We start from the raw sequence: 23,524 nt of genomic DNA, 5'->3' as shown, positions 1-23,524 counted from the left end.
AGGCTGTTGTTGCTCATTGTGAAGTCAGTTTGATGATGTCAACCTGTGTGGACAGAATTCTGTACAGCCCTTCAGGGCGTGAAGGGTGAGGGTAAGTCAGAACATAATCTGGGGAGGTGGACCCACAGTTGCCTGGGTACCCTGGGAGTCTCAGTGTAACGGTCAAGAACTGCACCATCTCTTCTGCTCTGCAAATGAAACATCTGCTGGGCTTTCTCAGGTAGAACAGCATCTGAGTGGGCATCAAACGAGTGTGGGTAGGTGTGTAGTGAGTGAGACAGAGTGGGGCACACTGGCTTTCTGAACACATAAAGAGGTGGAAAGCAGTTTCGGGCAGTTGAGAAGCTAATGCAATGCCAGCATTGCTGTACAGACAGGCCACATGGGGTCCCTTGAGATGAGGTGAGGTTAGAATGACGGGTAATCAGAGCATCATCAAGCTGGTGACTTACGGAATATAAGTCTCCCAGATGGGGTTGAAGCAAAAATAAGACTGTTCTACGTATGTGTGGGTGCCATAAAAACTGTGCCCACCAACCAGTCTGTACCTACATTTTATTTTAATTAAGAAGTATGTGCTAGTGAACTGTTCATTTTTATGTCTTGATATTTTTCCTTAGTTGTTTTGCAAAGTCTTTTGAAGGACATCAGGCCCCCAAAATCTGCATGAATTTTTTTTCCTTTTCATTTTCCTGCTATTGAAGACAGAAAAAGAGTCACCAGAGTTGGGGTAGTTTTACAAAGTCAAGTCTGGCAAAGCAGGGACAGCTGTGCTTTCTAGTCCCTTCTGCTTGAGCTGTTAAAGGTGTTTTTAAGACCTTTTTTTTTTTTTTTTTTTTTTTTAAGAATCAAACTGTCTTGAATAAGGGTGCTGCTTGTCTCAACGGATACAGGTGACTAATGCAGGAAAGGGGAAGGGAGGGAGAAAGGATGGAACCAGAAAAATAGCAGATACTGGAGAAGAGTAACAGTGAATGTCTTTCTCCAAGTGTGTAAAAAAGAGACATCCTTTTATAGTAAGATATGGGAGGCACATGGAAATATGTAGATAAGGAGAGCCATTTAGTAAATATAACTAGGTTCAGAACAATTCTTACTGAACAAACTTGCTTTGTAAAGCATAGTGCCTTTTTGCCCTACATTTGAATGACACATTTGTCTTTTTGTTGAATTAATTCAGGGTTAGCAGTTATAAAACAGAAGGAAAGCATTAGTATATTTTAATTTCCCATGTTAAAACTTAATTTTCAAATCACATACAGTCTGATTAAAGTGTTTAAAATTTAATGCAATGTGATCCTACATATTTCATGAAAGAAGTGTTTTTAATCACCGTGAATCACTTTTACAACATAGTTATTGATCAGAGATTGCTTTTCAAGTTAGATTTGTAAAAGTAAGTGGTTTTGTATGTCTATTTTTAGAGTTGGAGAAATGGGAGTGGAGATGATTTAACCACAGAGATACATTTATCCCAGGAAACTGTCGGGTGATTGTGGTATAAAAAGAAATTAGACACTGTGTGCAGTTCTTCAGCGCCTCTCCATAAGCACCCGCCACAGCTGGGTTGTGCTGAGTTATTTTATTGGTTCCTCTCCTCCTCCTGATCTGGGGGCCAGTGACTTTGTTCCTATTCACCCAGTGTTTAAAATTGAATTCAGTTCCCTCATTTAAAAAATGAAAGCATTTCCTATAAGATCCAGATTTCTTGCTTCTTTTGAAAAAGAGCATGCCATTTCCTGAGAGTACCTGTAAAATGAATTCTCCTAGCTCAGTAAGGCCGAATCTCATTTGCCACTCATCTTAGGTGAGCATTGGTTCATCCATTGACACTATCTTCCATCTTAGGTGAGCATTGGTTCATCCATTGAAATTATCTGTCAGCATTTCACTTCGCATGCCCTTTTGGCAAGGTTATCAGTTTGTTAGATAACAAACTGATAGGTCAGTCAGACATCCTGGGGGATGCCTGATGTTACCTTTCTATCACTCTGGCTACGTTCTCTGGTGCATTCCTGTGTATGCAATGTGAATTGATAGAAGACGAGGAAATGGATCCTATATTTAAAACATAAAATAGATTGTCATTGGTATTGTCATTGGGTATATAGATACATATTAAGAATTATAGCCAAGATCTGTGAAAATTACTATATCACATATATTTTTTGGGGGAGAGGGCTGGAGATGCTGAATATTTTAGGAAATAAGATGAAAAGAAAGTAATTATATCAAAAGATACTCTGATAATTCTTCAACAAAACCTTTGTTTTTCTTTTTTAGTAAATATACATCTTGCTACTGAGGATTTTAAAGCAAGAATGTCAATTTTTTGTAGTTCATTATTATATTTTCAGGGAATTTCTGATTCTGTGATTTACTTTCTACCTTTATTAAAGTTACATGTATGTGTTTTATCCTCCCTTATAAGGCCAAGTTTCTGGAGAACAGAAACCATGTCTTATTCTTTTATTGTGTGTGTTTCCAGGACTTTAATTCATAGTGTAGCATATAAGGAAGAAAATAATAAAAAAATAAATCTCTTTGTTTTCATAGGCAAAGCATTGGCGAATTGAAAGCTGTTTTTCTCTCCCTAAGAAGGATAATGATTTAATGGAAAGTGAGATTCAAAAAGAAAGCATAAGGGAAACTGCTTCACTTTCTAAGGAGGAATCATGTTTAGACCCAATAGAACATTCTCTACTTGATAAAAAAGACAAAGATGAGTCAACGTACAAGTAAGTAATTTTAAGTGTTACCAAGATGTCAACTGGTGTCTAGATAAGACTTAAGTAAGGTTGGCCCAAACTCCTTGTGTACTCTGTACAATGTCTAAGGATGACTTTGAGATTTTTCCTAAAGTCAGGGGATAGATAGGTTTGTACATGACAGCGGAGAATGTATGTCCTTGGGGTTATATGTGGTTCTGATTTCTTGCCTCCATTGAATTCTTGATTTCTATTCAGGGTCTTCCAGTCCTTTGCTTCTGCTCTATCAATAATTTACATGTGGAAACTTGCCTCTGTCCTCAAAAACAATATGTGTCTGTGTGTGTGTGTGTGTGTGTGTGTGTGTGCGCATATATGCAACCTGTGTCAGAATGTATGTCAGATTTTAGTTCTGGTTTTGGTAACTTTCACAGAAGTTTCTATGACAGCACTTGAAAGAGATCAACTTTAATATTAGACACAACTCCTTTGAATGCTTCTGGCCTTTCCTTTAATGCTCTTCAGCATTTGCTTCTCTTTGCACCACTCTGCTAGATCCCATTGTTACATTCCTCTTTCTCTCCCATGCCAGGCAGCTTCAGTTATTTCTTTTGTTTCCTATCGTCTTGCTAACCCATGCTCTCCTAATTTTACCTTTCATATTAAATAACTTTTATTTTTTGAAAGGATGCTTTTATTCATTGTATTTTCTTTAATCTGAATTTATTTATTTATTATTATTATTATTTTTTTTACCATACGCATACAGGATTGTAGAAAAATTGCACACAAAGTACAGAGTTTCTATATATCCCACCTTGCCCCACCAAATGTCTTGCATTAATGTGGTCCATTTGTTACAATCGATGAATCAATATTGATCCTTTATTATTAATTAAAGTCCATAATTTACATGAAGGGGGTACCGTTGTGGGTTCTTTGAGGGCCCCGCTCAGAGACCTCAGTATTGCACATTTACAAATCAAAGCTTCTTTGGCCAGTCACCTGTGGCTCTACCTCTCCCTGCTCCCCTGTTGGGGTTACCTTTGGAAATACACATCACAGTGTCTTTCTGTTAGAGTATACCTGCTTTGGCAGGCCTTCCTTCTTGCACAACCCCTCTAGGGCTGACGTCTGCTTGGCCAATAGAAAGCTCACACATCCTTGCCACACCAACTGCTCCCTGTGGTCCCCTCTAACCTTATTCACCTGGGTAGCTCCAGCCACAGCTTTTTGCCTGTAGGCTTTGGCAGGCATTAACGAACCTGTGTCCCTCTCATGATTTTCCGCAGACAACACACATTAAACTCTTTGACTGACTGTGAATGCAGGCTGGAAGTGAAGGGGAAGCTTCCCTCCACTCTCTCTGGAGTGGGCCTCAGTGAACACCAGCGCCTCCTCTCCTCTCTGATGTTATTGCCTATTTGGTCTGTTTATATCCTAGAAAGGTGGTTGGCCTAGGTTTCTCCAGGTTGGTTTTGGAGCTGCTTCAGGAATATGGGGACAGGTTTTACTTTTAATTAATTATTTTGCTTTCAGACCTTTTGGACTTCTGCTGACAGGGAAATGGAAGGGAAAATGAAGCCCTTTTAAAACTTTCTGTTGCACTGAATTACATTTTGGTATTTGTTCTTCTATTTCCTTGAATTATGGCGCACTGAAATGTCAAGTGGCATTTTACTTTCAAGTAGAATGATCTTTTCAGCTGAGAAATATAGCTTGACCAATCCTGTACACTAATAGGATCCTGGGAATGGAAAGACTTTTGATATGACAAAATGTCCCCACCCAGCTATCCATCATAATGTTATAGATCAGGAAATAAAGTTACCCAGGATCACACAGATAAATAATTGTTTCTCTTCCTGTCACACCCCTAAAAGAATAAAGGCAATTGTTATAGATTCCTGTTTAAGAGGACTTCAGCCAATATATTAATTTTCCCTTCCTTGTGACAAACTGTTATTATTATTTTTAAATCAGCCTTTCCCTAGAATTATAAAATAGCAATTTGAACCATTTACTTCTTACTTGACTTCTATCTTATCTTGTTACATTTACTATTGTTGCATGACACTTTGTGTTATGAAAATTAGTGCTGATACATAGGCTTCTAAATTCACAGATTTCTCTTAAACTGAGAGCTTTGTGTTCTGCCAGATTAGATAGGTGTACAGCAGAGTGATTTTTCTCATCTTGGTTGTAAGTTTCTGTAGGCCTTGGGGGAAATTTCCAGCAGTAAGAGGCAAAGTTATCTCTATTGTACTATAGCTTGTCAAATATCAATGTACCAAAAAGTACCTATGGTCTTTAAATTTATGCCTTTAACTAATCTGGGTGACTAGATTGAAATGATTTTAAGACTTTGCAATAATGACATAGTATAGAATAATATCATTTAAGAATTATTAAACAGGTTGAGAGAAAACGGTAAAAAAATGTATCCTCAGAAGTAACTGTCAGGTATACCCCTTACCTCTCACAGGAGGTTTGTGTGGAAAACATACAGGTGCAAATGTCATTGTCAGCTGTAAAATGTTTTTCATGGCCTCTGTCCAATATTGAAGAGATTACAGATTATTTTCTCCCTAATATTATTCTAAAGAATGTGCTGTTTTCCTAATCAGATTAAATCCAAGGAGAGAATGACACCAGTTCTCATTTGTACACAAAAATATGAAAAAAAATGTAAAAAAATTTAAAAAGATGAAGGGAGGGGATACTTTCTGTGTATATATATATATATATATATATATATATATATACACACACACACACACACACACACACACAGGCAGGGCTATGTTTAATGGAGGAGTTAAACAGTAAGAAAGATGGAGAAGCCAAAAGAAAAAGCCAATAAAAAATGGGAGAAGCAGGCAAAATGAAGAAAACAATTTAAAAATTTAAAACTGTGTTCTCAGTTTTAACACCTAAGATTTTTTCCCCCAGGATAAAAACCTTGGCATAGGTTTTCTTCTGGTTTACACATGCATACCAGTTTCCCATAGTGCTGAAGGTATTTTATAATATTATGTCTGAGAAGTAGGTAGGTGTTTAAATGTCATTTTTCATTTAAGCCCTGGGGAAATGAAGGTGAATATAGAATTTCAGAGAATAAGGAAGCTCTAATGCTAAGTTAACAATTGATACAGAGAAATAGCTTTTGCCCTTCCTTAAGTTCTATAAAAATTACCATTAGAAAATGAAAAAAGAGGAAGAAATAAATTAAATATAAGATAGGCAGCAGAAACTAGAATGGAGATGCATTTTTCTTAATTTATGGCAATATTTGGTTTCTGAATTCACACAAAATTAATCTAGAAAAATACACACAAAATAATTTAGAAAATACAACCTTAGGATATTTTTAATACAAAAGTAATACATGTTCATTAGGGAAAATTTGCAAGTACAAATAAGCAAGAAGAAGAAGGTAAAGAGAAATCACCTGTAGCAAAGCCATTGCTAACACTTAGGAATTTCACTCTCCTGGCTTGTTCTGGGCATAGTTATGATAATAAATAAATGTGCAGTGTATAAAAATGATGATTTAGTATACATAATTTATAACGTGTTTTATCACTCAAAAATATACAGCAAGTTTAGTTCTGTATTTTTAATATGAGTGTCCACAAACACCAACATTCATTAATGAGTCCCTAGAAATGTATCATGTGGCTTTTTAACCATTCTTTTCAAACATGTAGACTATTTATAAATTTTCACTGGAAAACATTTCTTTAAATACCTTCATATGCAATTGTTAGAGTAATGAGCTGAATTCAACCTTGGAATAAATTCTTTGAGGTGGCATTGCTGAGTGAAAAGTTTCAAAGGCCCTTGGGTCATCTTGCTAAAATGCTGGCCCTACACATGGACTCTCTCTCCAGCGTATATGAGAATGGCTGCCTTCTGAACCAACACTGAATGCTGTCATTGTCTTAAAACTGTTGCCATAATCTTTCATTATTGTTTTAAATTGCATATTTTAATTGAAGAAGTGAACATTTTTTTTCACATGCATATTAACCTTTGATAATTCAATAGTGAAGTTGAGAGAGATAGTAGAAGTCTATGAAAATAACTCCTGTGACAGCCTTGAGAGAAGCATGTCCCCAGCCTCCTCTTGAATAATTGCTATGGAATATGCTCACCATCTCACAATCACCATCTCTGTTATTGAACTGCTCTTTATTATAGAACTAGAAGCCCGATGCACAAAATTCATGCAGGGGGTTCAGCCCTCACAGCCATGACGGCTTGCCTTGGACCTCACAGCAGGGCTTCATCCAGAAGGTTGTCCAGAAGGACATCTAGAAGCATGTCCTGGCTAATGAGCATATTATGCTTTTATTATTATAGAACGGCTCTGATGCTAAAGTCAAATCTGCCCGTTCGTAGAGGTCTCGTTCATTGATCTTCATTCTTTTATTAGAACAATGAAGAGTGAGTCTTTTCTGCCTGCTTTTATCTATAAATTTTCCTCTGGCTATCATTTAAAAAGTTGCTTATGAGGATAGGGTTAATTATAAGAAGCCAGGATTTAAAAGCCAGATAGGAAATGAAACCTAAATTTCCATTTATTTCTCAGTAAGTTTATATAAGCAGAAGGCATAATTAAAATTAATGGTTTTTAGCCCAAACCGGTTTGGCTCAATGGATAGAGTGTCGGCTTGGGGACTGAAGGGTCCCGGGTTCGATTCCGGTCAAGGGCATGTACCTTGGTTGCGGGCATATCCCCAGTGGGGGGTGTGCAAGAGGCAGCTGATCAATGACTCTCTCTCATCAATGTTTCTAACTCTCTATCTCTCCCCCTTCCTCTCTGTACAAAATCAATAAAGTATATTTTTAAAAATTAATGGTTTTTAGACATGTGAAAAATTATGATGTTCTAAATTCTATAGTAGGGTAATGAGGGAACTGATATTTAATATTTTTATATGCTATTAATTACTTAATTATTCTGCCAGTAGATCTTATGTGAGAAATTAAATTGGAAAATTTATGGCCAACTATAAGGGGAAACATACACAAAGCAATAAAATCTTATTTAAAATCAGGTCTTATGTGACATAAAACACTTGGAGGACTGACAGTTTCCTTTCACCAACAATCTGTGGCAAGAACTATCATACACACATGCATGACAAATGAAAGCAAATGAAAGTCTACTCAACTTTTGAAATTTAAGTCTTAAAAATACTTGTATAGCAAATTACTATTTCTGTAAGTACTGTATGTCCTTATTTTTTTTGGTCTCATCATTCTGCTGGTTCCTAGGAGTCTTAGAACTGGCTGTAGAGAGTATTTGAATTCTCTGCTTTGAGTAGAAAGAATTGTCTTATTTTTACTTAACGTGATAGTAGCCAACACTTGTTAAGCTTTTAGAATAATCCAGGCACTGTCCTAAGGTCTTTATGTGTTTAGCTCATTTAATTGTCACTGTAGTCCTTAGAGATAGCTACAATTGTGATCCCTGGTTCATGACTAGGGAAGCAAGGCACACAGAGGTTAAATGATCAGCTGTGTCAACCAGACAGTAAGAGATGAAACAAGGATCCTACAACAGAGTCAGTACTCTGTGCCACTCCTCCATACTGTCTGTCCAAAAAGCATCCTGTTGAAAAGTTAGTGGTTTCTTAATCAAGTGATCAGATATTTTGCCAAGTACCTGCTATGTATAAGGCACAACTCTAGGCATAGTAGGACAGTGGGGGATTTGCCACACATCATTCTTCCCTTTACGTCCAAGACTGAGGGATGGCTGATCATTTAGAGCACATGTGTCAAACACAAGGCCCGCGGGCCAAATCCATCCCGCCAGGCCTTGCAATGTGGCCCGCACTGCGCAGTCATCACTGCACTCCGCTGCATTTCCATCACAATGACAGTTTATGACTGTTCAGTAAACCATTTGGCCCGCGATTTAGGCTGGATTTTAGATTTTGGCCCCTTCTCTGATTGAGTTCGACACCCCTAATTTAGAGCCTTTCCTTCTCATAGAATTGATGGCAAGACTGCTAGAGCCCGTAGTAGGCCCACTTTCTCGCAACACCATGTAAGACATGTTTGCAGAAGTTTTAAACTCAAGACTCTTTATTGCAGTCTTTTGCTTTTTTGTCTTCATCCATTAGGACTATTGGGGTTTTAGGAATATTCACCTCTTTCTAGTTCCCTGTACATTTTCACAGTAACCATTCTCCCAAATGTCAGATGTCTTTGGAAAAGAAGCATTAGGCTGGCCTCTAAATATGAAGTTAAGTCTTTGGTCTGTTTTTTTTACAGAACTGCTCTTTGCTTAGAGCTTTGTCAATACAGCTCCATTTCCTGGGCTGTCATCTAAGTAGTGAAATTTGTTTCAGTTTCCAGGAGATTTGCTCATACCCTGTGCCCACTTCTCTCCCTCTGTGGCTTAAACTCTTCAGTAGAGATAGTCCAAGTCTTCTGTTTTATACAAAAGATGTTTGATTTGAATACCAATGAGTGGGAAAGCAAGTGGTCTAAAAGCAGGAAACAGTTCAGGATGTTTGGTGGAAAATCAAGGCCTGATATTAACTAGTCTAAAGATAGATCTCACTACTTCTAGGCCTTTCTCAATCTTTTGTGCCTCAATTTATTTCAATAATACTTTTCTAAAAAACAATTCTCACCTTAATAACTATAAGGCCTAACAGCATCCTACTCTGTCCTTCTTTTATCCACCACCAGCTTCTCATTGTTACAGATTCTCCTACCATCATAAAATGACTCTAATATATTGTCATTTATGACTTCAAAGCCCAGATAGTGGCTACAGGATATGTCCCTCTGTATAGGAGATCCATGTTGTGAGGGAGGCCATTCCAGTGTGATCTGGGGGGAAACTGCCACCTGACCTCGGTCTTTTGGAAGGCAAGGGTTTTCTAAAGAAAAGGAAAATCTATAATTCCAAAAAATTAATGTAGATACTATCCCAATCAAGGCAGTAGAATTCCCCTCCTCATCCTCCTTTAAGTGTGGGCTGTACTTAGAAATTTGCTTCCAGAGAGAAGTGTATAGTAAAGAAGGGAAAATATAATTTTAAAAAAATATATATTTTATTGATTTTTTACAGAGAGGAAGAGAGAGGGATAGAGAGTTAGAAACAAAGGCAAGAGAGAATCATTGATCAGCTACCTCTTGCACACTCCCTGCTGGGGATGTGCCCGCAACCAAGGTACATGCCCTTGACCAGAATTGAACCTGGGACCTTTCAGTCCGCAGGCCAATGCTCTATCCACTGAGCCAAACCGATTTTGGCAAGAAAATATAACTTTTAAAATCCAGTGCAGAAACTTGGCCAACCCAACCTCGGTCAGGTGAGGAGGTTAACATCCACAGCAATGAGTCAGGTGACAGCATGTCCCCTTGATAAGATGTGGTGAGAAAATGGTTTCATCTCTGTTGACTTCCTCTCAACAACCCACAATTCCCATCTAACCATAAGAAAAACATCAGGCAAATACAAATTTAAGGGAAATTCTACAAAAAAAAAAAATCTGGCACGTATTCATTGGAACTTTGAAAGACATGAAAAACAAGGAAAGTCTGATAAACTGTCATAATCCAGAATAAACTAAGGAGTCAGCCTTTTGACAATGAAATGTGTAGCCAATAGGGTAGAGGTTATGAAAGTGAGTATGAAATATGTTTGACTGGAATTATATACAACTATATAATGATTTCACTCTGTTTTATTGATAAAACTATTTTTATTGGATCCAAGCTTACCTAAAATTTTCTTACAGATTCATATGAGAATCCTCAAAAATGCTGAATTTTTCTGAATTTTGTATATAAGTGAAGATGCAGCCTGATATCAGATAAAAGAGTTTTTCGCACATCTCACTGATTATCCCACATAATTGGCACATTATTTGTGTTTCTATAAAATTTTCTTCTGCATAGCTTTTTCTCTGACCTACCACTTGTTATGAGTACAAAGGTTTTTCTTTAGATTCTGAGCCTGTCTAGTTCTTACAGTTTTATATTACCACATGGCCAGCAGGCATTTTTTTCAAAGATTTGGCTTGTTTAGAATAAACAAATGTCACTATTTAGGACCACAGGATAGAGGAGATTTTTTTTTATTATTTTATTTATTATTTTTTTTTTGGTCAAAGTAACAGATGTGTTTATAGCCAGAGAGTGTCTGTTCATCCTTTGTGGTTAATTTTATTTCATATGAATTATTCTCTTCCAGTGTCGGATCACCAGAAGTCATAAATTTAGCTATAAAATATAAGGAAAGAAATTTATATAAGAAAAAAACACATAACCTTTACAGCAGTGAAGGTATTAAAAAATCATCTAGTAAGTAATTTCCACTGATATATATTTATAGTGTTATTATTTTTACTGATTGATATGAATAATAGATAGCTATTGTGTGTGCCAGGAATATTGCTGTTCCTTAATAGAATTGAAAGGAAGGTCCTGAGACCCCCACCTAACAAAGGAGGAAAATGAGGCTCAGAGACATTAAGTGATTTGTCCAAGGCTGCACAACATACAAGCAGCAGACATGTAAGCTATAAGACAAAAAACACATGTAACCTGCCCACTTTAGTTCCCCAAATAACGCTGACACAGAATGTGAATTATTTCCCTCAAGTGTTTAGAGATGAAAATGAATAAAAACAAATTTTGCTCTTAGGAAGCCCATAGCCACCCAGAATAGTGCATTCATTTAGTTAAAGGCTGACTAGAAAAATAATTATAAAAAAGTCATTGAAACAAAGGAATCATCATTATACTTAAGTGTATTATTTAACAGTATGATGATTGCCAGAGGGAAGAGGGTTGGGGGAGGTAGAAGAAGGTAAAAGGGGGATAAATGGTGATGGAAGGAGACTTGACTTAGAGTGATAAACACACAGTACAATGTTTAGATGACACATTGCAGAATTGTATAGCTGAAACCTGCATAATTTTATTAACCATTCTCATCCCAATAAATTCAATTAAAAAAAAAAAAGAAGCATAAAGAGAATCAGTCCTGAAGTTCCATCCTATAATGAGACTGTTTCACATACTATGAATCTTTTTTCAACTATGTCCATGGGGAAGCTGCACATTCAGAAAGTAGATATTTTAATTTTAGAATTTAGATTGAAATTTTGCTGTCAAAAGGTACATCCTTATTTGTTAATATTCAATGCACATTTATAAATTGATCTACTCCATAGGATTTTTGTCAGGATTACAAGAGATATTACATGTAAAGCACTTTGAATAGTGCCTGGCATTTTATCGAAACTTAATGCAATTTTATTAGCAATGTTATTATTGTTATTATTATTATACCTTGGAGCACTGTCTTTGGAGTAAAAGATACTTGAGTTTAAGTCTAAGGTCTAAGTTTCCCAGCTGTGCAAATTCGGACAAGTTATTAAAACATCTTAAGCCCACTTTCATTTCCTTATCTATTTCCTATTTATTATGTCAGCAGGGCATAATGGCATTTTACAGGTTGTGGAGATTTCTCCTTTGGTTTGACATAACACACTGCTTCTCAAACTTTGTTCTCTAGCCCAGTGGTCGGCAAACTCATTAGTCAACAGAGCCAACAATTGAAATTTCTTTTGAGAGTCAGATTTTTAAAATTTAAACTTCTTCTAAAACCACTTTTTCCAAAATAGACTAGCTCAGGCAGTGGTATTTTGTGGAAGAGCCACCCTCAAGGGGCCAAAGAGCCGCATGTGGCTCGAGAGCTGCAGTTTGCTGACCAAGGCTCTAGCCTAATGGCATCAACACCACCTGGAACTTAGAAATGTAAGTTCCCACCCCACCCTACTAAGTAAGAAACAAAGTGGGGTGTAATAGCTAGTTTATGCTTTAGTAAGTCCTCCAGGTGATTCTGAAGCCTGGCAAAGTTTGAGAACCACTGACAGCACAGGATCTGTCCCAGAACAGGTGCTGTATCTGTATTATCGATAGTTTTTCCTTTCCCATCTCAATGACCAAAGCACAGTTCCCATCTTCACAGAGCTAACAGTCAAACATAAAACCACATCCTGAATTATGGTTTGCAGGCTTCCAATCTATTGTCCGTTTATCCCAGGAAGCAAAGAGAAAACATTTTCATTGTCCAAGACTATGCTTTCAAGGGTGTGTGATCAAAAGAGCTTTCCTTCCCTCCATCTCATTATCTGCATCATAAATGCAATAACACAGCTCTGGTTTACTTGTTAGCAAAAATGAGAAAGTACCTGCAAATTCAAACATTCAGAGATGTTGTTAAACGAAGTGCATAAAAAGTAGATTTCCTGTCACAAGGGCTGCAGTTTTCTTATAGATAAAAGAGAAACTGGAGCTTTTCCAAAAATGCAGAATGCTAATTTTCAAGGTGAAATAGTAAAAGAGCACAAAATAAAAAATAATGAATAGGGAACTTTAGGTTGCTTTTGGTCCATTTGCTTGAAAGGACCATAGATTTATTGTGAACAGCTGTGCTTACAGGGTTTGCTGATGACTGCAGCTGAACCAGCTGAGTAACAGGAAGGTTACATTTTTTTTAAAAAAAAGTTAACTTGGAAATGTGCTACCTCCTTCTGAGGAATTAATGATACTGGACTTTTATCTCTATCTTCCCCCAACATGGCTGCTGTGAAGGCGTATTTAGGTCATTAAGCATCGGAGTCCTGAAAGACCTACCAGAAGTGAATAAACCGGCTTTTCTTCTAGACCCTGAGAAATACTTCAGGGAAGAGCCAGAGGAGGAGGGCTCCCAAATTCCAGAGCCCCCATCGCTCTCCCAGAGTAAGTCCCCAGCCATTGTCCACTTCCCCATCTCTCCCTGCGAAGCTCAGTGAATTAGAAGAGTGAAGTAGAAGTGAAAGCCGCACGTGTTTGCCTGCTGGGCTGCAGGGAAATGAGGTGTGGTTTGACTGGTAAGATTTATAGCTCCGCTGCTGATCTGTGCTCTCAGAAGGGACAGCCAACTTGCTGGGATACATTAAAAGAATATTTTTATTTTGTCACTTCTCTCCAGTCAGAATGCCATGAAGATGTATTATGAGTTGCTACGGATGGGAAGCCTTCCCTCCACATAATCTTAAATTTTCAAAACATACCAGAGAAAGAGACATCATAAGACTGTCTTAGAGCAGAGTCTCTGCTCATCTGGTTTTGTTCCTTTCATCTAAAACACTACAAATAAAAGGGTATTTATTTTTTTAAAATCTACCTGTATTGTTGAAAGTTTTACAGATGTCCCATTTTTCCCCCATTGACCCTTCTAGCCTGCCTCTAACCCCCCCCCCCCCCCCCAGGTCTTCCCCTCACTATTGTCTATGCCCCTAGGTTATGCATATAAATTCTTTGGTTAATCTCTTCCCACCCATCTTCCCTCTGAGATTCTGTAGTTGTGTCCCATGTTTCTATGTCTCTGGATCTATTTTGTTATCATCAGTTTATTTTGTTCTATAGATTTCACATATGATTGAGACTAGAGTGTATTATGCTAAGCAAAATAAGCCAGTCAGAGAAAGACAGTATCACATGATCTCACTCATATGTTGAATTCAAAGAACAAATAGAGGCTACTTAAAATGTATTGTCTTAGAGACTTCCAGCTGCAGTGTTAGGCTAATATGATGAGTAGACAAGAAAGCTGAATTTAGGAAATACAAGGAAATGCTCACTCAAGATTCAGAAACAAGATGTGTAAGAGGATGCTGTTTTTTAGACTATTATAAGCTTCTAAGACTTTGAAGAATAATATCTGTGCAAAAACGTTCCCCGTAAGGAGAGGCCCTGAGGGAGTGCAGATAACACAACCTGATTCTCAGTGGGAGTGCAGATAGCACAACCTGATTCTCAGGGAGGCATTCAGAAAGCATATGGACACCACAGGGAACTCATTTAAAATAATTAATGAAAAGTGCAAGTTGCAGCTTGCAATAATCAAAAGATCAGAACTACACTCTAACCCTCTTCCGAGATCTGTGGTTTCTAAACTTTTCCAATTCTCAGAGATGGGGATTTGGCATCCTCCTTGAGAAATAATAACCCTGTGGGAGGGAGACATTTCTTCATATCCACCGTTGAGGAAGTTCAGGTCTCTCATCTTCGCTTGGTCCCTTATGAAAAGGGAGAATAGCTGGTTGACATTTAATTTTTTTTTTTTTTTTAAATCTCAGAGAGAAAGGGAGAGGGAGAGAGAGATAGAAATGTCAATGATGAGAGAAAATCATTGATAGGCTGCTTCCTACAAGTCCCACACTGGGGATGGAGCCCATAGCCCAGGCATGTGCCCTGACTGGGAATCAAACCCTGACCTCCTGGTTCATAGGTCAAAGCTCAACCACTGAGCCACGCCAACAGGGTGATTTTTTTTTTTTTTTAATTTCACTTGTAAGCAAGGTGCAGTTGTCATTCCTCATTGCCAGAGTTTTCACTCTAATTACTATTATTATTTTTTTAAATATATTTTATTGATTTTTTTACAGAGAGGAAGAGAGAGGGATAGAAAGTTGGAAACATGGATGAGAGAGAATCATCTATCAGCTGCCTCTTGCACACCCCCTACTGGGGATGTGCCTGCAACCAAGGTACATGCCCTTAACTGGAATTGAACCTGGGATCCTTTCAGTCCGCAGACTGATGCTCTATCCACTGAGCCAAATTGGTTTTGGCTCAGTCTAATTATTATCAATTCCTTTGCCTTTTCTTAGAATTTCTCTTTCCTAAATTAATAATCATGTAATTTCTCTCATGAGGATCACCCATGGCTTCTGCTCGTTTCTTTTAAAACCATGAATCCATAAACATTAGGGATCGAAATAACTGACAGGGCTTTGATGGTATCATTCCATTGTTCTTCCCCAGGGTGATTCATCTTTAAGAATAAATATGGGGAGTACTTATCTCATCCTCCTGAATCACATCCAGAGAGTATGGGGAACAGACAGTTAGAAAAGCTTCAGAGAGCTAAGACAAAGTGTACAACAGTTGAGACATAGAACATGCCCATGGGAGGAAACCAGGATGGAGCCTAGAGTCAGACTGATGCAAGAAAAATGGGTGACACAGCATTCAGAAGCCGGAGAGCAGAAACTGAGAGAGATGGACAGTCAGTGTATCAACACCTCTCCTCAGCCCTGGGGAGAGGTGGGGGGCGGAGGAAGAAAGCCTGTTTATGTGAGGAGCCTGTATACTCTCCTTCATCCACAGATGAAATCTCCTAATGGGCAGGGTGAACGGGTGTGTGGAGAAGTAGAGTGGATAGCTGGATGGAAATACCTAAAATACCTAACAGACTCTAATACATCTTCAAAGAGATTATTTTTTTTTTTTTCTGGATTTGTTAATTTAAAAATTCCTTGTGTTTTTGTTTTTGTTCTAAATAATCTGCCTTTTATTTGTCCTGTGTTAAACTGACAATGAGGTTCATGGTAGCTCTCAATTAGAAATAAATTATTTGGAGATGAGATTAGCAATGTCTTCTGTGTTTCAGGAGTGGCAGCTTTAGAATTAAAACAGAAATAGACATCATCGAGGTAACATTAGGGTAAATTTTCTTTTTAAATCTTTATTGTTGAAAGTATTACATATGTCCCCCTTTTTTCCTCCATTGACCCCTTCCAGCATGTCCTTGCCCCAGACCTTCACCACGTATTCTCTGTGTCCATGGGTTATGTGTATGTGAACACAGTCCTACGGTTAAAAAAAGTTCTTGTAATTTCCACATAGTTTTGAAAAGGTGTGTGTGTGTGTGTGTGTGTGTGTGTGTGTGTGTGTATGTGTTTTTTTTTTCTTTTTGCTTGTTAAATTTTCTTCAACCTTTCTTTCTTTGCCTTTTCTGCAAGTGAAAATAGTTATTTTTTAAAGCCTAACATTTCACTTCACCAACTTGAAGTAGAGACAGAATGCATAATACATGACACCACAGAAGTGGTTCTGTCTAAGTACCATGGAAGAAGCCAGATTAATTGGCTAGGGCCTAGGAATGAATTCAAAGTGGATGTAACATCTGAACTGGGACTTAGAAAGAGTAGAAGTTCAAAGGGGGAGAGGAGTGGAAAAAAAGACAAAATTAAGGAAATAATGTAAGTAGGGCAGAAGTCCAAATGCCTACAACTTGACTGCAACAGCTGACTTCTGATGGTGACATGTTAACTGAGTTTGGCACAGTTGAGTCTGAAATGTGTTGGGTTTGAGGTACTGGTGTGCAATTTATCAATAAAGGTCTAGAGGATGGAAGAAGATTATAACATGCTCTGTGTAATCTATATATACTGAGTGGCCAGATTATTATGATCTCTGAACACATAATAATATGGCCACTCAGTGTATATCTTATATAATAAAAGGCTAATATGAAAATTGTCCTCTTGATCAGGAAGTTTGACCAGCTTGCAGGCTGGCCAACCACCCATGTCCCCTCCCCCTGGCCAGTCTGGCTGGACCTCACCCATGCACGAATTCATGCACCGGGCCTCTAATATATATATACGTAATGGCTTGAGAGTGTGACAACCATTTTCATATTAGCTCTTTATTACATAGAATATAGATTCAGTTCTTTTTTTTTTTTTTAACATATTTTATTGATTTTTTCACAGAGAGGAAGGAAGAGAGATAGAGAGCTAGAAACGTCGATGAGAGAGAAACATCGACCAGCTGCCTCTTGCACACCCCCTACTGTGGATGTGCCCGCAACCCAGGTACATGCCCTTGACCAGAATTGAACCTGGGACCTTTCAGTCTGCAGACCGATGTTCTACCACTGAGCCAAACCGGTTTTGTCTAGATTCAGTTCTATAAAGGTATTGGAATCTCTTTTATGAATATAGATTCTAATTCTCAGTTGAAATTACTCATATTTTCATCCAGTTTTTCCAAAATTTCTGTTTTTTAAAACATATTTATATGAATATTATATTTATAACATAATTTTGAAAATCCTGGCTTGCTAATATCAATATCTACATGATCCTGTGTCTGCTTCTAATGTCTATTTTTCCCTGTTAGGTATTAGTCACACTTTTCTTCCTCTTTATAAGTTCTGTAATTTCTGTACCATTTTTTTAAAATTTTATTTTATTTATTTATTTATTTATTTATTTATTTATTTATTTATTTTTTAAATCTATTTTTTTATTTATTAAATTATTATCTGTGTACATATTTTAACATTCCCCCCCCATACATACCCTCCCTCCCCAGAGTTTTGTGTCCATTGGTTGTACTTATATGCATGTATACAAGTCCTTCGGTTGATCTCTTATCTCCCCCAGATCTCCCTAAACTCCCTGCTGTAATTTTACAGTCTGCTTGTTGCTTTACTGTCTTTATATCTATCTTTTGGTTTGTCAATTTATAATGTTTTTTAATGTCCATAAATGAGTGAGGCCATGTGGTATTTCTCTTTTATTGACTGGCTTATTTCACTCAGCATAATGTTCTCTAGTTCTATCCAGGTTGCTGCAAATGATGAGAATTCCTTCTTTTTTATGGCAGCATAGTATTCCATTGTGTAGATGTACCATAGTTTTTGGATCCAATCATCTGCTGATGGGCACCTAGGCTGTTTCCAGATTCTAGCTATTGTTGATTGTGCTTGTATGAACATAGGGGTGCATATATCCTTTCTGATCGGTGTTTTTAGTTTCTTGGGATATATTCCTAGGAGTGGGATTACTGGGTCAAATGGGAGTTCCATTTTCAGTTTTTTGGGGAAACTCCACACTGTTCTCCACAATGGTTGTACCAGTCTGCATTCCCACCAGCAGTGCACGAGGGTTCCTTTTTCTCCGCAACCTCGCCAACACTTGTCGTTTGTTGATTTGTTGATGTTGGCCATTCTGACAGGTGTGAGATGGTACCGCATTGTTGTTTTGATTTGCATCTCTAGGATAATTAGTGACCTTGAGCATGTTTTCATGTGCCTTTTGGCTTTCCTTCTGTCTTCTTTTGAAAATATTCTATTTAGATCCATTGCCCATCTGTTTACATCTTCCTCTATCTCTTTCTTCAGTGTTGTGTAGTTTTCTGCGTATAGGTCCTTTACTTCCTTAGTTAAGTTTATTCCTAGGTATCTTAATTTTTTGGTGTGATGGTAAATGGAATTGCTTTTTTAGTCTCTGTTTCTATAAATTCGCTGTTGGTGTATAGAAATGCCATAGATTTCTTGGCATTAATTTTGTATCCTGCTACATTGCCAAATTCATTTATTAAGCCAATTAGTTTTTTAATGGAGTCTTTGGGGTTTTTTATATACAATATCATCTCATCTGCAAATAAGGATAAATTTACTTCTTCTTTTCCAATTTGGATGCCTTTTATTTCCTCCTCTTGTCTAATTGCAATGGCTAGTACTTCCAGTACTATGTCAAAGAGGAGTGGCGATAGTGGGCATCCCTGTCTTGTTCCTGTTCTTAGAGGGAATTGTTTTAGTTTTTGCCCATTGAGTATGATGTTGGCTGTGGGTTGATCATATATAGCTTTTATTATGTTGGTGTATGATCCTTGTACTCCCACCTTGTTGAGAGTTTTTATCAGGAAAGGGTGTTGGATTTTATCAAATGCTTTTTCTGCATCAATTGATATGACTATATGATTTTTATCTTTCAACTTGTTTATGTGATATATCACGTTTATTGATTTGTGGATATTATACCAACCTTGCATTCCTGGAATAAATCCTACTTGTTCATGGTGTATGATCTTTGTGATGCTCTGCTGGAGCCGATTTGCTAGAATTTTGTTCAGGATTTTGGCATCTATGTTCATGAGAGATATTGGCCTGTAGTTCTCTTTCATTGAGTTGTCTTTATCTGGTTTTGGTATTAGGGTGATGCTGGCTTCATAGAAGGAGTTTGGAAGTGTTCCTTCCTCTTGAATTTTTTGGAATAGTCTGAGGAGGATAGGTTTTAGTTCTTCCTTGAATGTTTGGTAAAACTCTCCTGTGAAGCCATCTGGCCCTGGGCTTTTGTTTGCTGGAAGTTTTTTGATGACTGTTTCAGTTTCATCCCAAGTCACTGCTCTATTGAGATTTTTAGATTCTTCCTGATTTAGTTTTGGAAGTTTGTATTTTTCTAGGAATATGTCCATTTCCTCCAGGTTGTTCAGTTTGTTGGAATAGAGTTGTTCGTAATATTTTGTAACAATCCTTTGTATTTCGGCGGGGTCTGTTGTTATTTCACCTCTTTTGTTTCTGATTTTGTTTTTTTGGGTCCTCTCTCTTTGTTTCTTGGTTAGCCTGGCTAGAGGTTCATCTATCTTGTTTATTCTTTCAAAGAACCAGCTCTTGGTTTTGTTGATCTTATGTATTGTTTCTTTGGTCTCGATGTTGTTTATCTCCGCTCTGATTTTTGTTATTTCCTTTCTTCTGCTTACACTGGGCTTTTCTTGTTGCTCTTTTTCTAACTCTTTGAGTTGTAGAGTTAGATCATTTGTTACCATTTTTTCTAGTTTTTTTGCAATAGGCTTGTAGGGATATGAACTTCCCTCTCAAAACTGCTTTTACTGTGTCCCATAGATTTTGGATAGTTGTGTTTTCATTGTCATTTGTTTCCAGGATGTTTTTAATTTCTTCCTTGATTTCTTTGGTAACCCAGTCCTTATTTAATAGCATGTTGTTTAGTCTCCATGTGTTTGATTTCTTTGGATTTTTTTCATTGTAGTTAATTTCCAGTTTTATGCCACTATGATCTGAGAAGATGCTTGATATGATTTCTATCTTCTTGAATTTGAAGAGACTTTGCCTATGTCCCAAAATGTGGTCTATCTTTGAGAATGTCCAATGTGCGCTTGAGAAGAATGTATATTCTGTGGCTTTGGGGTGGAATGTTCTGAAGATGTCGATTAATTCCATCTGGTCTAGCGAGTCATTTAGGATTGATATTTCTTTGGTGATTTTTTGTTTAGATGATTTGTCAAAGGGTGACAGTGGGGTATTAAAATCTCCTACTATGCTAATATCAATATCTACATGATCCTGTGTCTGCTTCTAATGTCTATTTTTCCCTATTAGGTATTAGTCACACTTTCCTTCCTCTTTATAAGTTCTGTAATTTCTGTACCATTTTTATTATATGAAAGAAATTATGTATAAAAGATCTATAGATACTGAAATTAATGTTATTTTCTCCCTGAGGTAGTTTACTATTTCCTCCTTTCAACAGAGAACATGAGGAGCCAAACACATTAATCTAATTGGAGATTGAGCTTGGTCAGTGCTTGGTTACAGCTTTAGTTATTATATTATACTTGCTTTACTTCTGATGTCAAATCTCTTTTGTTTTTATGCCTCTCTCTTTAGTGGCCTATTTTCTCTCTTTAGTGGGCTATGTTTCCTGCAAAACTGCAGGAAACTTCGCTCTGCCTCTCCAGTCTAATCTGCCACCTCCCACACCACCCCAGCTCTCAGAATGCATCCTATGGGGAACACTGGCCACAGCTATGAAATTTCTCTGGATTCCAATACATCACACCCACCCACACAGTCATCAAAAGCTTTTCTAATTTTACTTTCCCTTAGAATAATCTCTCTATGATAAGCCTGTTCCCAGAAATGCCCAGGCATGATAAGTCCCCAGGGAGAAGAAAACACTTGGCAATCTCAGCTCATCTAAGAAGGGTTCTACCATCTCTAGAATTTTAATTTGATAATCATGGCTTCCATGGCCCTCTGATAGCTTTAAAATTTTATCTCTGTAATTTACCATGGACTTTTGTTGTTGTTGCTGTTTTACAATCTGGTACAATGAAAAGAATGGCCTGCCTGTACCTATGAAATCTTATTTAGGAATAAAATTCCCGTTGATATGTTTAAAACAGGAAAGTGTCATGACCAGATTTGCATTTTAGAAAGTTTTTAGGAAACTGTGTAGTGGATGCGGGGTAATGAGGCTAGACTAGAGTCAGCATATTAAAGTAACGGGAACTTGTTCCCAACCAGCTACCTGTTTTTGAATCCTCCTTTTGTGTTCTCCTATTTGTTTACATATAGATAAATGACGTAAGCTATTAAGTCCTAAATTCTTCATCTGTTATATGGGGCTACTGATACTTGCTTCTTGGAATTGTGTGGGTTAATTTTAGCATGATGATCATCATTTACAGAGCATTCATTAAATAGTCCCTACTATTATGTTGATGATAAGGAGGCCCAAGAAAGGAAGTATCTAAGCTGAGAAATCTCAAGAAAAAAGAATTGAAAGGATTTTGTGCCCTGATGAGATGTGAAGATAAGTATTGGATATCTAGCTTGGATAATTATGCCCCCAAAGAAACTCTTCTTGAGAGAGAAAACACAGAAGAAGAAGGTGGTTTAGAGTTAATTTTTAGAATATGTTGAGATGGAGGGGTCTGTGGGACATCTCCCAAGAAAAACTAACACTTTTCCAAGAAACTAACGTAGAAAGGAGAGACAATGATTGGCAACAGAAGAGCAACTACAGTGAAGACAGGTTTGTCTCAGAACTAATTTTATTTTTAAGTTCATTTGATTTCTGACTTTGGATATAATATATGGGCATTGTAGAAAATTGGCTAATAAGAAGCAAAGAGAACTTTAAAGAACAAAGGAATAACAGATGTGAAGAGCTGAGACAGAGAGATGAAGGAAGATGCCCATCCAGCAGGTGGAACTTGCTGGAAGTTGGCTTTCAGGGGAGTCAAGGAGGCCATGCACAGGGAGGTGCTGGATCTCAGAACTCACTGCAAAGCCATCCTGGGGGTACTGGGTAGGCTGAGCTCAGGAAGGAGTCACATTGGAGGTCCTCTGCTTGGCTCTCGGGTGTTCTAGAAAGCCATTCACTGGTTGGTGCCAGATGGGTGGCCCTCGGCTGCAAAGCCACCTGAGGTTGTCAGTGGAAGCTGGTGGCTCTGGGCTGTGGAGGAGCCATGTCAGCATTGCAGGAGTCTGCAGTTGGAGGAGCTGGGTACTGGGAAAGTCATGCTAAAGAAGGGCTTGGTGCTGGAGAAACTACTGCAGGAATCTAGTGACAGGAGCAACCACTTGAGAGATCCATTTCTCCTTCAGTGTTTCTCCAGTGCCCTCTAGTGACAGAGCTCAATACCAGACCAGCAGACAAAGGAGAAATAGAGGGCTCCAGGCCATTTTCAGAGAAAGCAGTGAAGAGGGACTTTGGAGGTTAGGGCCAACACATTGTTTTTATCATTTTAACTAGTTCTTCATGCTCCTCCCTTCCCTCCACTCTGGGTTCTTTACACTATTTTGTAACCTTTGAAATCACAGTCATTGTTCCTTCTAAGTTATAAAGCCTTCATAGTTACAGTTGTCTTTGGGGGGAAATTCCATTTATAGAGGGAATAAAACTTGGAACTCTCAAAGCAATAAAGGTTTAAAGGCAACATTTGAAGTACAAGCCTGGCTTCAAGACGTTACCACTAGCTAGCTATATGGCCTTGAACAGGTCAATTAAACTCTCTGTGTGCCTTAGTTTCTTCAACTAAAAATGGGCACCATATTACTTACCATTCTCACAATGCTCCTATGAAATAACCCCTGTGACAGTCTTGTTACAGAGCCCAGCACCTAAAAAGAGTTTGATGCACTTGCATTATTGATAATATTTTGTTATTATTTCCCAAAACAGCTCTATGATATTGGGATTTTTATCATCCCTATTGTTTTATATGAAGAGTCTGTGGCACTCTGTGACATAGATATGTAGACTCTTCGGCACAGGCCTAGAGAGTTTAAATAACTTATCTAGTTTCTCAAGAGCTAGTGAAAGGTGGGTCCTATTAGAGAAGGGCCCATGCTATTAATATTTCTAAGTGCAGCCTTCCTTGTTCAAATAATGTACAAATTGCATTCC

General features: G+C 37.7%; 1 protein-coding gene across 1 annotated transcript in view; it reads left to right on the top strand.

Moving 5' to 3' along the window:
• WDR49 (WD repeat domain 49) overlaps window positions 1-23,524 on the top strand; it is a 128,246-nt gene that overhangs the window by 91,964 nt on the left and 12,758 nt on the right. The window contains exons 15-17 of the mRNA XM_036447693.2: window positions 2,557-2,738; window positions 10,933-11,042; window positions 13,344-13,490. Of these exons, the coding sequence (XP_036303586.1) occupies window positions 2,557-2,738; window positions 10,933-11,042; window positions 13,344-13,490 (439 nt within the window). The remainder of the gene's footprint in view (window positions 1-2,556; window positions 2,739-10,932; window positions 11,043-13,343; window positions 13,491-23,524) is intronic.

This window comes from Pipistrellus kuhlii, unplaced genomic scaffold (assembly GCF_014108245.1).
Source record: "Pipistrellus kuhlii isolate mPipKuh1 unplaced genomic scaffold, mPipKuh1.p scaffold_m20_p_2, whole genome shotgun sequence".
Taxonomy (NCBI): Eukaryota; Metazoa; Chordata; class Mammalia; order Chiroptera; family Vespertilionidae; genus Pipistrellus; species Pipistrellus kuhlii.
The sequence above is the reverse complement of the archived record's forward strand: the minus strand, read 5'-3'. Positions and strand labels throughout refer to the sequence as shown.